General features: G+C 43.1%; 1 protein-coding gene across 1 annotated transcript in view; it reads left to right on the plus strand.

The window, feature by feature from the left end:
• The first annotated feature begins 1,343 nt into the window (after positions 1-1,343).
• Positions 1,344-14,037, plus strand: part of ENPP6 (ectonucleotide pyrophosphatase/phosphodiesterase 6) — a 116,576-nt gene continuing 103,882 nt past the window's right edge. The window contains exon 1 of the mRNA XM_082444830.1: positions 1,344-2,949. Coding sequence (XP_082300956.1) covers positions 2,850-2,949 — 100 coding nt within the window. The 5' untranslated portion in view covers positions 1,344-2,849. The remainder of the gene's footprint in view (positions 2,950-14,037) is intronic.

The raw sequence follows: 14,037 nt of genomic DNA on the forward strand, positions 1-14,037 counted from the left end.
AGTGCCTATTTCTCTTTGAATGAATCTCTCCTCCTTGCCTTTTCTATTTTCAACTATGTCTGAACAAATACGGGCTGGAGAAACATAGATTTTAAAAACCTTGAACAGGTCAATAAAAAGGCTATTCTGTTTTCCCAGGGTTTTTGGTGATTATTATGGGGAAAACAGAACCACTGGAGCCAGAAAGCATGTATTTATCACTCAACCACAGAGAGAACTTTAAACATACATTTTAAAATATTTTATTATATAAAATATATATTTAATATATGTAATATAGAATATATTCAACAGGTGTTTTATATATAATTGGAGTTACAAACTATGTATTTATCACTCAACAGCAGAAAGAGATTTAAATATGTAATATGTACAATTATATATAAAATGCAGTAGATAAATATACATTTAAATATGTACCCTATACATTTATACATAAAATAAATATATAAGTGTATTTTACATTTTACTTATATAATATTTATTAAATATATATTTTATGTTAGAATATATTTTAAATATATTTTTAAAATTCTCTTTGTTGAGATAAACATGTTTTGTATCTCCCCTGGTTCTGTTTTCAATATATATGTGTATCTCCATTGTATTTACTTTTAAGACAATAATCTAGGGGCCGAAATGGAAAAAGTTCAGCTCATGGCGGCCTTACAGACTGTAGACTGCAGGTTGGCAAAAAAATCTGGTTGGGAGCCAGTGGGCTTGGTGAGCAAATCCTTGCAATAAGCCTTTGACATTGTCAGGCTAAGGCCATTTGAGTTGAAAGCCAGTTCAGAGCCAAAGGATTAAGATTTTATTTTGAAAATAGAGCTCCACCTAGTGGCCATTTGAAGGCTGACTTCTAAAGTTGAGTTCTAAGAACTCACCAGTTTGGGAAGCACCTCTCTGAACTTGTTTTCTTTCTGCTGTTATTTTCTACCCCTGTACTTGCACTAGATTTCGGCTTCCACTCGCCCCCTGGGTCGGGAACCCTTCCAAGTTCCTGTTCTCAATTTCTTATGTCTGGACAATGAGGACAGACCTTCCCAGAGTGTCATCAGATGGAAGGACGAAGGGTCAGGGCTCACTTTGGTCGCTGCTTGATGGTTATTAGATGCCTCTAATATTGGAGGCTGGTGGTGGGAAGAACACTGGGCTGAGACTCCCAGGACACCCGGGTCTCTTCCTGGCTGTACCATTGACTGTATACTTGTTTCCCTCTTCAGGGCTCAGAGCCGCCATCTATGTAACTAGAGGCCTGAAGGATGAGTCTCTGAAGGGCACCATCCAGTTCTGAGATTCTGTGGTTCTAGAGAGTGTTTGGGAAGGAAGAGGGACTTTAGACCTTGGCATCTGCCGTTTCTCAGGGGCAGCTTATTCTACAAGCTCAGTCGCTCTGAGGTCGGATCATGGGGCTGGCCTGGGACCCAGTGAGAAAATGTCCAAGCACAAGCCTCCTTGGACAGCTCCGGTTACTCTAGGGAGGGGGTGGGTGCCCGTGTCCTCTTCACAGGGACCAGGGGCAGCAGATTTTGCTGACGGAAGGGTTCTTGGAAGTGGTACCTAAGGGGGAGGAAAGCCAATCTTTAAAACGGCCAAGCACGATGAGGGACTTATTTTAAATCTATCAAATTAACAAAGTTTTTTTTTTTTTTTAAATTATGCTTAGGCAAGGGTGTGGCGAGATGGGCAGATGGATGGGATTATAAACATGTTGACCTTTTGGGGGCAACTTGGTAACATCAAGAGCTTTGAAAATGATCATTACCCTTTTCTTGGAATTTCAATTATAGAGGCAGAAATATAGACAAAGATTACTGTACAAAGCTATTCATGCAATTTTCCATTATGTTAGAGAAAACTGGAAGCAACCTAAACGTTTAGCTTTAGGGAACAGGTTTAATATGGAGGTATCCAAATGTTATTTTTGTAGTTTTCCATGGAGGCTTTCTTCAAGTGGAATATTAGGTGAAAGTCTAATGTGCAAATGGATTGACCGAAGTGGGGAAGGGGTTCTGTTCCGGCGCCTCACTGGACTGAGGACCCGGTCAGTCCGCACTCTCCACTGTGACGCCTCCTGAGGCATTTGCATGGAGAATTCAGGACTCCGTGGCGCAGCTCACAGCCACTAACTTGGTCAAGCTCCGGATACTGATAACAGCATTTCACTCTGACTGGTGGAATTCTGGATGATTCTTTCCTTGATTCTTTTACTTTTCTGTACTTGCCAAATTTTTCATCATGATCATATATATTTTTTTACTGCCACTGAATATTTATTTTAAGAAATTAAAAATAATGTTAGTTTATTATTTTAGAATTGGATGTATAATCGTCACACATATCTACCATCCAATTTGTGTCAGCTGGCCACCATGTTTTTTTCTTCTTGGCAGATCTCCAGGCTTGTGTGAGAGCCTGAATAAACAGAAAAGCAATATGAAGAAAAAAAAACCACTCAGAATCCCACCACCTAGAGAAAACTATTGATAGCATTTTAGTGTATTTCTTTACACTTTTTTTCCTAAGTGATATATATGTGTGTATACATAATATGTATGTATTATTAAATATATTACATGAAATAAATTTATTATGTATCTTACATATGACATTTTATTTATTATAAAGTTTTCATCCTATTTATTTTTGTAAACATTATATTGTATAGTCCCAAAATATGTTTTGAAAACATGATGTTTAATGGTTTATCAGTATTCAATTCTATTTATAAAATGTAATTTTATAACCACTGTTTTTGCTATAATAGAGAGCACTAATGTGAACATATCTATACCTAAATCTTTTCTCTATTTCTAATTATTTCCTTAGATTGGATTCCTAGAGAGAAAATGGCTGGGCCAAAGATGATGAATGTTTTCCAGGCTCAAGAAGCCTGTGGCTCAGTTTCCCTCCCATCAGTGATTATAACACTTAAAAGTCCTCCCAAAAGTAAGTGACCAAGTGACTTTACTTTGGTAATCATTGATTGATTTAAGATTAGAAATATATGTAAAATGTGGCCTGTTCATTAGGAAACAAGTCTATTTGTTTAGACAGTAATTATAAACCTACTAAATGAATGTACATTTAAATGCTTTGTTAACTTGTTTCAAATGGAGCTATAATCTGTTGACTGTTAAAGAGTCTTTGCTTTTATCAGCATATAGTCCATTAATATTGTATAGTTAGTTAAAGAAAGTAACTGCTTTTCTGTTGCCTGTTACTAGCTGCAGTCAAGCCAAGACTGACAGCATTGTTTTGGACAGAGAATTAAGGCAAAGTGAGTAAGCAAGCAACCCCAGCAAACTTACTGAGCGCAATCTCTGGCTGCACAAAACTTTGTGTTACGCACTGTGTTTTCCGTCCCCTCATTCTCAGAAGCTCGCCTCTGCCGTTGCTCCGTATTCACGAGCGTAGATCATACAGAAGGAGGCTGTCTTCCGTTGCTCCGTATTCACGAGCGTAGATCATACAGAAGGAGGCTGTCTTCCGTGGAGACGATGCTCCTCCCTCTTAGGTCTCCGCGTGTCTCCTTCTGGCTGGAGCGTTTCCCTTCACCGACTAGATTGTCCTAGAACCTGTGCAGAACACTGTTATGCTCGAGCACTCAGGTTAGATGCAGACGGTGAGCAGTGGTTTACATAAAAATCCACATACTCATAGTTTTTAGAAAGTGACTTCCTCGGAACTTTTCAAGGACAGCAGTCCCCCGAGCCTAGCACAGTGTCTGACACAGGATGTACTCAATAAAGAATCATTGAATTGAAAACCGTCTGAGCATGTAAAGGTGGCTAACGGTATGGAAATATTTTGAACGTTATTCATCTTTCTAAAATAATTGGAAAAAATAGATTGGAGGAAATTAAGCTTTTGTCTTGAATTTTGGAAAGGTTTTATTTTTTAAACCTCATCAAGTGTTCATATCTCTGTTCCACCCGAATCACGAACAGGAAATTTCAAAACCTAACAAAGACCCTGTTCTTGCTGCTCCCATGTGGCTTCGTGTGACTTTCAGCCGCAGCTCTGCTGGCTGTCCTTACTGAGGCCACTGCTTCTAAACATAAGTCAATTTAAATAGTGTAACAGTGATGGTGCCTTACGTTTGTAGTTTGCAAAGATTCCTCATGTATATTATCTCACTTAATTCTTTAGTAATTAATGAAAACAATTAATACTTAATGCAGTCATGTGCATTAAGTATTAGTGTCTTTGTTAGTAGCTCTGAGGCTGCAGGAGAGTCTCTTAATGTCTGTGAATCTTAATTTCCTTACTGCAGAATGGAAGTAATAGCACTCACCTTACAGGACTGTAAAGGATTAGAAATAGTGCATGCAAAGTGCTTCTTATATGTTTGGTACAAAATAGTTGCTCAATGAATAGTATTATTATTTTTCTTACTACCACTACTACTACTACTACTACTACTACTATTACTACTTCTATTATGATTATTACTCCTCCTTTGTTGATGCTCTCTGTCTCACACTCCATGTTTTGGACACATTTCCATGACCTAAGGCTCTGGGGCTTTGATGATCTTGACCCCTGTAATCTACCCTATAAGCTGAGGGCTCTTCCCCCACTTCCCATGCCCAGTCTTGGCTGGTGGGGTGGTGACTGCAGTGAGGGGTCACCCGTGGTCACTCTGCTCATTTTCCAAGAGGGACCCTGATAAGTAGCAGTGGGCCTCAGGGAACAGCTGTGGGTTCTCAGGCCTGTCCCTTCCCAGAGCTAAGTGACCCAGGTGTGGGCACTGTACCCAAGTCAGGCCAATCAGACCCCTGTAGCTCTGGTCGCAGTGGCTGGTCCCGAGGGTCTACCCGTGTGAGCCAGGCCCATGAGAATCCCTCCCCGGACTTCATTGACTTGCAGTGCAAGGAAGGAGTCAGTCCTGCTGATCGGGAATTAGAGGCTCCGGAGCTGACGGAGTAGGCCTGGTTCTCTAGGAGAGCCAGTGGGAGAGTCTGGAGCCAACGACAGTGATTTTTTTTGGGCTGCGTTGGGTCTTCGTTGCTGCGCGCGGGCTTTCTCTAGTTGCGGCAAGCAGGGGCTACTCTTCGTTGTGGTGTGCGGGCTTCTCATTGCGGTGGCTTCTCTTGTTGCAGAGCACAGGCTTTAGGTGCACGGGCTTCAGTAGTTGCAGCACGTGGGCTCAGTAGTTGTGGCACACGGACTTAGTTGCTCCATGGCATGTGGGATCTTCCCGGACCAGGGATCGAACCTGTGTCCCCTGCGTTGGCAGGTGGATTCTTAACCACTACGCCACCAGGGAAGTCCCGACAGAGTGATTAGACATAAGAGATTGTGGGAGAGACCTTCTAGGATGGTTGTCCCTGGACCCAGTTGCATCTGTCCCCTCTCGGGGTACACTGAGCTCTCCACGCTCCCCAAGGATAGTCTCACACTGCACCTAAGTGAACTCAGGCCAGCTCTCCTTCTCTTGCAGCAGCAATGACAAAATTCCTGGTTAAGACTCCTGGAGTCTCCAATACCAGAAAGGGGAAATCAGATACTCCCTGCCCCCATTTAATGACAGGCCTAGGGACTTCCCTGGTGGCACAGTGGTTAAGAATCGCCTGCCAGTGCAGGGGACACGGGTTCGAGCCTTGGTCTGGGAAGATCCCACATGCTGCGGAGCAACTAAGCCCGTGCGCCACAACTACTGAGCCTGCGTGCCACAACTACGGAAGCCCATGCGCCTAGAGCCCATGCTCTGCAACGAGAGAAGCCACCGCAATGAGAAGCCTGCGCACCACAACGAAGAGTAGCTAGCTCCTGCTCACCGCAACTAGGGAAAGCCCGCACGCATCAACAAAGACCCAACGTAGCCAAAAATAAATAAATACATAAATTTAAAAGAAAAGAAAAGAAAAAAAAAGGACAGGCCTAACTCTTAATGGTTTATATCAAATGCTCAAGACAAGTATATAGCTTGACCCATCAGCGCCCGTGCCCCAAGGAACCTGACTCTAGAAGGCTGTTGTGCTCTGGCTGGATCAGAAGTGACTGCGGCGACCTTCTTGCTTGACCCCTGAACTTCTGGATCTGAACTTCTAGAAGCCCGTGTGAATAACAGACTGAAAATGCTGTTTTGCTCTGAAGTGGACATACAGTGTTTGATTCGGGGAGAACACGCGCCCCCCACGGCCTCCCCCAAGCCTGTGGCAGACATTGCCAATCAATCACAGCACTCTGCAGTCGAGCATCCTTCTCATCACAGCTGTACTTGCTCTTCTTGGAGAATTCACCAGGTTCGTCTTCACGATTGAGTGGGCTTCCATGTCTGAAGACCACACGGTGTAAAATGACTATCTTGGATTCAGCTCTTAGTGAGTTCTTTGCAAATGGATAGTATACATTCCACAAAGCTACTTCAGCTTCTGAAAGTCAAAGGTTAATACCCAGGGAAGGTGAAAATCTACTTTAAAGTTGCCATTGAAAGGCGGGCTGGGCAGTCGGAATAGAGAATTGGGCTTATGGAGCAGCCTGGGTTTCCATAGGAACAAGAGGCAGCTGAATCCAACCCATGAGTAAACTTATCCACACTGGTTTTGAGCCTGGAATGAAGCCGGAAAAGGGTATTTACTGACCACGCAGGCAGAGTGGGAATTTCGACAGTAAAGTCCTCCAGAAAGACTCAGCCAAAGTAAATGGCAGTGGCTCCCCACAGAAGTCACGTGGGAGGCCCAGCTACAGCCTTATGTGCACTGGCTTGTCATGTGCACGAAACTGTCCAGCTTGGAGAATGAAAGGTACTGTAACTCATTCTGGAAATGTATCACCCTTAGGAAACACTTAGTCAGCACAGGGTAGTGATTTGGGGTCTGTGGGGTTTCGTGAAATACAGTATCCTGCTTTGCAGGTCCAAAACCTCCAGTTTATTGCAGACAGTTGAGAAGGCTGAAGATGTGCTGCTGCTGCTGCTTTGAGCAGCTCAGCCTGAAGCCCCCTGTGAGTGGCAACTCGAGCCTGTTTCCCAGCAGCCTGGCAGTGGCGGGGGCGCTTCTGTTCAAGCCTTCCCCCCGGCAGCGTGTGTGACCTTGTGAGACTGTGATGGCTGCCTTCCAGCTGGAGCGGGGGAAGCTGAGGGAAAACACAGCCTTGAGCGGAGCAGGGGCCGTCTGGAACAACACCCGCTGTTTCCTCCCTTTTTTCTCCTGGGCCGGAAGGATTGGGCTCCCAGGTAAATGGCCAGAAAAGCCTTCCTTGTCTCACTTTGACGGAACCCATCATGGAACAGATAGAGTTGCAGAAGCAGAAGTATCGCTGTTGTTACTTTGACTGTTTGAAAGGCTAAGGACTTGTAGATCCATAGACTCTGTAGAGCTCTAGGGGACCAATGAGGGTCTTTAATCCAGCCCTCTCATTCTACAAGAGAAGAAATAGATTTCACATGTGAATGTGCTTGCTGCCTGGCCAGGCTTGGGGAGAATGGCAAGACCAATCCCTCTCAAGATGGGGAGGAGCGCTGAGTAACTACGCTATGGGGTCCATGTCCTTATATCTGAACTTGGTCAGATTTGAGTCTTCCGAGTCCATGGTGAGGCTTACTGGCAGGTCCTTTCTGAACAGAGTAAATTCAAGGTCTGACAGTATTCACTCTTTCCTCCGGGATAGCAGTTAGGGCATGTATTAGTTTCCTATTGCTGCTGTAACAAATTACTACAAATTTAGTGGCTTAAAACAATACAGATTTATTATCTTACAGTTCTGGATATCAGAAATCCAAAATGGGTCTCACAAGGCTGAAATCAAGATGCTGGCAGGGCTGCATTCGTTTCTGGAGACTCTTGGGGGGAGTCCGTTTCCTCGACCTTCCCAGCTTCTAGAGGCTGCCCACATTCCTCTGCCCGTGGCCCTCTTCCCTCCTCTTCAAAGCCAGCAGCAGTGGTTCAAGGTCTTCTAGTCCTCACAGCACATCCTGACCGCCTCTTCTACCTCCCTCTTCCCTTCTGATTTCAGTGGATGTACTCCAACAATCCAAGATAATCTTCCTAGCAATTTTATTTTATTTTATTTTATTTTTTAAAAAATTTTTTTAATTTTTATTTTTTGGCTGCGTTGGGTCTTTGTTGCCGTGCGCGGGCTTTCTCTGGTTGCGGCGAGTGGGGGCTACTCTTCATTGCGGTGCACGGGCTTCTCACTGCCGTGGCTTCTCTTGTTGTGGAGCACGGGCTCTAGGTGCGCGGGCTTCAGTAATTGTGGCACGCGGGCTCAGTAGTTGTGGCTCGCGGGCTCTAGAGCGCAGGCTTAGTAGTTGTGGCGCACGGGCTTAGTTGCTCCGTGGCATGTGGGATCTTCCCGGACCAGGGCTCAAACCCTTGTCCCCTGCATTGGCAGGCGTTTTCTTAACCACTGCGCCACCAGGGAAGCCCATTTTATTTTATTTTAAAAAAATTTTTATTGGAGTATAATTGGTTTACAATATTGTGTTAGTTTCAGGTGTACAGCAAAGTAAATCAGTTATACATATATCTACTTTTTTTTTTACTCTTCTTTTTTTTAGATTCTTTTCCCGTATAGGCCATTACAGAGTACTGAGTAGAGTTCCCTGTGCTGTCTCTAGCAATTTTAATTGCATCTTTGCCATGTAACCTATACCCAGGTCCCAGGGCTTAGGCCATGGGCATCTATGGGGGCATCATTCTGCCTACCGCGGAGCATCCCCAGTTTGTCAGGAGCAGTCTCTGCAGCCAACCTGGACATCCATAGTCTTGGCTTCTGAAGATCTGAGGGTTCTTGGTTCCCGCTGTTTGGAAGGGACAAGCAGGGTTCATGACACATAACCGTTTGCTCTGGGACCTCTGTGCTTCCGTGCCAAAGCCAGCACGTCGCCGGCGAGTGTGTCTCGCCAGCCTCCCAGCGGCGACCCTGTGGTGCTCCTCTGTTGATCTCATCTGATGGGGCTCAGGCACTTTCTCACAATAACCCTTTGAAACTGGCATTATTCCTGACTTATAGTGAGGAAACTTACAAAACTACATGCCATAGGATGTTTCCAAATTCAAGGTTTGTTTGCGTACTCCCCACCAGGATGAGTGGTTTTATGTTCTTAGGGGACACAGGCTCCTTTGTAGGCTTCTGAGGCTTTTAAAAAAAAAAATCTTTGGCCACTAGAGGGAGACAGCTCTTTGAAGAACTGAGGCCATTTCTCATGTTTCTCTCATAGGCAGATGAAATCCTGTTTGTGTTTTAAAATGGTATCCAGGGCAGACGTAACAGGTGGACAATGAGGGGGGCAAATCCCGCGCTCACCCTCAATGCAGGCCTCAGCGAACAACTCCATCACCCACGGCTCCCTCTTCCATAGTCACTCCTGCCACTCAACGCGAAGGTCCTTTTTACTTAGCCATTGGCAGCTTATCGTTAAAAAAAAAAAAAAAAAATCTTCTCTTTCTCCCTGATGGTAAACTTTGTGGAGATAAAGCCCAACAAGTTGTTAGAACTGATTCTGTATAAAAACATAGAATCCCAAAGATTTCAAGTGCTGTCATGTAGCGTCTAAAACAGAGGCCACTGCTCCCCCAGACAAGCCCTGTGGCGACCATGTGTCCTCCGACAGTATTGTTCTGAAATGGGAACCAGGGCGTGTTTTCTCTGTTAGAGAGTCCTGGGTTTCCCGACATAAGACTTGCTCCTGACATCTCCTGGTTTAAAAAATGCAACTTCCGTGTTAAAGAGATTGCTTTCCGTGAGGTAGAATGTCCAGCGTGGAGATCATGTGAGCGTAGTCGAAGCGACGTGGAGACAGATCAGCCACAGGGCTCCAGTGGCTGCAGCCTGGGCCCAGTAGGAAGGAAGCCGAGTGACTTGAGCCTGCTGCCCTGTGTGGCGTATCTCAGAGGTGCGATGGCTTATTGGATAATAACACGCGCCCACCTCACCTCTGTCTCTTACACTCACGCAGAGATTCTGATTCAAACCTGGAAGAATTAGCGCAAAAACCATGGTCACTAACAGGGATGTGCCATATTGCTCATGTGTTTCGAGGAGGTAAAAGGGTCTCTGCCATGAAATCACTTGGCGTTTTAGTTGTTTTCAGCAGGCAGGTCAGTCTTGGTATTTAGTTCATCATATTTCTAGAAATGACATCCCCATCAGGCTCTTTAAAGGTTTTGTTGACTGTACTTCCTTTTTTTTTTTTTTAAAGTAAACACATTTGATTTATTGGCAAATGGTGTCATCTTGATCAAGAGGCTACTCCAATTAACTGATAAGTTGGCTGAACTCCTCTATATAGATTTCTATAACCAGGTTTAAAATTAAACTTAAGTTGCAGGCAGCAAACATTGGCTTGGAATATACATTCTCTGTGATATGTACATTTAGCTCTTGTACAGCATAAGGTTAGAGTGCTGCACATATTTTGCATAATAACAGCATCTGGTGTTCAAAATTAGTCACTGTTTTCAGTAAGATAAACTGTCTCTGTAATGAATTCATACTTGCAAATTGCTTCAATCCGTGGATCTCTTCACTGAATAGACTCCAAGTAACTGGACGTTTGGGGTCAGCCCCTTGCAGTCATGGGAGAGCTTGGGTCAAAGCAAGACCAAACTCTTCTGCCTGGATAAACATAGGTCTAGAAGGTATCTTCCTAGGTGACCTGGGCCACTTCTGCTTCCACCTGAACCAGTTAAGGCAGATGCATCATTAACATTCGTTTCAATTTCTCAAGGAGGGGGACTGGAGACTTCTTTCTGGAACCCACCAGTGAGGCCCTGGGTAGAAAAGAGGTACTTTATGTGACTTGACAGCTACTGGTCTTACTGTTGGTTGTTGGTGCCAAGATCCATCTCCCTGAGACCCCTTTATGGAAATGGGGTTCACTGAAAGGACACCGTGGACTAGATATGGAGCTGGCAGGGACCCCAGGCAGCCGTGGGACTGGCTCCACCCCTCCCTTCCTATCTTTCCAACCATGCTCTGCACAGACGTGACCCCACCACGCCCTGTAGACTAAGAGCAAAGTATGTATCTTTACCTAGTACATTTAGAGTTTTCTCCCAAACATAAAGCCTATGCCGTTATCCACAATTCTGGAATTCAAAAGGCTCTGAAAACGTAAAGATTTTGATAATTTACTTGAGGAAAATCCTGATCTTATCTGAACGCACTGGGTGGCATGCACTCACCTTGATGTAATGGGAGGCTGCTTATGGTCTTTATTTATCCCACTTAGTGTGAACGTGTATACATTGTTTCTGTGGAAGTATTAACAGATTTGGTTATCGGGTGATGCTTCTAAAGCTGCAGGTGTTTATATGATATATTCTACACGCACCACGTTACCTTTTTCAAATCAGAAAAACGCTCAACTCCCAAACATAGCTGGCCCCACACAGGGTTTCAGATAAGGGGTTGTGGACCATTACAAGCAGGAAATAAATGTATTTCAGGCAGATAAACAATGAAAGGGAGTGGGGTGGGAAGAGAGGCAGAATAAATAAAGTTGAAATTTTCAAAAGCTTTAATATGGGAGATTATACCTACTCTGGACTCTGCCGTTATTTACCTTTGCGATCCTTCAGGCAAGTGCTTATACTTATTTGACATGCAGGTTTCTCTTCTTCGAAATTAACAGATTACCACTAGATTATTTCTCCAATCACAACTCTATAGTTCTGTGATTCTAGTTACTTTTGCCAAAGCAGTTCTTCCCATCTGGCAGCAACCAAGGTGTGCCAATTCTTTATCAAGGTTTACATGCTACTGTATTTTCCCTTCATATTTCACGTATTTAATGTAAACTCAAACATATTCCTTTGACTAACCATTTTTTCAGTTTTCTTAAAAAGAAAAACATTGAGGAGTTTCTGTTGGTTTTACATGAGTTTTTACATTCAACTTTTATGTAATTATTAAATAATCCATTTTACTTTCCTCAGCATACATGATGATTTCTATTTATCCAGCAAAGATGTAAAGAGAGAACATTAGGTCATTTGTACAAGAGTATTTGAGCCAGGACTCAGAATTGCTCACTCTTGACGGCTCTGCTGAGATCACTTCCCTAGTTCTGTGCTGAAGATAAAGTTCCTTTGTTACCTTGGATCATGGTTTGAATTAGGTTAACTTCCCTCTTTTTTCTGATTTATATGATGAGGTGATTGCTTAAAGATGGCGATTCTCCTACAGCACCGATCTTGACAAATGTACTACTGCGTCATTGAAGGCAGAACCTTGGGAATCATCCAAGACCCTTTTCTTTCCCTTACCACCCACATGTTCAATTCATCACCAGGGCCTGCTGATTTTTTTTTAAAGTTATATTATGTTTCTGGACTGCATAAAATCCAAGAACATAATATAAACAACATCCTTGTACCAACCCTCACGTTTGTGAAATTGTAGCCTTTTGTCATATATATACACTTCATGTTCTTGTTTTGTTTTGTTTTGTTTTGGCCACGCTGAGGCTTGTGGAATCTTAGTTCCCCGACCAGGGATTGAACCCGGGCCCTCTGGGCAGTAAAATTGCAGAGTCCTAACCACTGGACCTCCAGGGAATTCCTTGTTTTGTTTCTTAAATGAATAGAACATTACAAAGTTGAAACCCCCAGTGTACCTCTCTCTGATTTCATTCTCCTCTCTCCTTTCCAGAGGAAACCTCAATCATGAGTTTGGTGTTTGTCATTTCTGTGGTGTTGGTACTATTATTATATAGAATATCGTGCTGCATGTTTTTATGTTAATATTCTATACTGTGTGTATCCATCTGCAGCTTGTTTTTCTCACTCACCATTATTCTTGAGATCTTCAAGAACTAGACATTTATGTCTAGTTAATTCTTTTGGATGGCTGTATAGTGTTCTGTTCTATTCTATGAATATTGATATCACTTACTCATACTCTTGTTCATGAACCTTTAGATTATTTCTAATTTTTTTTTGCCATTACTGACACTGCAACAGTAAACGTCCGTGTCTATATCTCCTTGTACAGTATGACAGCTTCTGTCACATATGACAGCTTCTCTAGGGCACAGTGGAGTAGCACAGCATCCATGATTTCCTTTAACAAACTTTTTTTTTCATGGTCACAGTGTTATAAGCTTTCTGTCATTGGACCCACTAGAACAAATGTTTTGATATACAGAAAATCTTTTGCCTCTTTCAGTAAGAAGGCTTAGAAGCTTTACCATGACAAGATGCAGAATAACTCCGATTTCGTCCTCGTGGTGGTAGTATGTACAGTCCTCCCCTGGTATCCACAGGGGGTTGTTTCCAGGACCCTCCCCTGTCCCCATGCCGAAACCCGTGGATGCTCAAGTACTTTACATAAAATGCTGCAGTACTTGCATATAACCTATGCACATGCTCCTGTACGCTTTAAATCATCTCTAGATTACTCGTATGTCTAATACAATGCCAATGTTATGTAAGTAGTCGTGAATACAATGTAAATATTACATACGTATTTGCCAGCGAGTGGTAAAGTCAACTTTTTTTCCCCTGTACTTACTTATTTATTTGGCCATGCCACGTGGTTTGCAGGATCTTAGTTGCCCGACCAGGGATCGAACCGGGCCCCCAGCAGTGGAAGCTCGGAGCCCTAACCACTGGACCTCCAGGGAATTCCCTTTTCTTTCTTTTTTTTTTTTTTAATTGAAGTATAGTTGATTTACAATGTTAGGTTAATTTCTGCTGTACAGCAAAGTGATTCAGTTATAAATATATATGCATTCTTTTTAATATTCTTTTCCATTATGGTTTATCTCAGGATATTGAATATAGTTCCCTGTGCTATACAGTAGGACCTTGTTGTTTATCTATTTTACATGTAATAGTTTGCATCTACTAACCCCAAGTCAAGTTTTTCTTTTTGGAACTTTCTGGATTTTTTTTTCTGAATATTTTCAATCCACAGTTGGTTGAATCCAGGGCTGCAGAACCTGCGGATACGGAGGGCTGACTGTGTATATTCGAGATAACCTTCTCTCCTAGCTTCTAAACAAGGGCAATTGCTTCTCCATTGTTTTGTATTCTCAAAAACACTTTTGACTTATTGATGCCAGGCTTCTGATTTCAATTTAGA

The sequence above is a fragment of the Balaenoptera physalus genome (genome assembly GCF_965194825.1).
Source record: "Balaenoptera physalus genome assembly, chromosome: 21".
NCBI classification, from domain to species: Eukaryota; Metazoa; Chordata; class Mammalia; order Artiodactyla; family Balaenopteridae; genus Balaenoptera; species Balaenoptera physalus.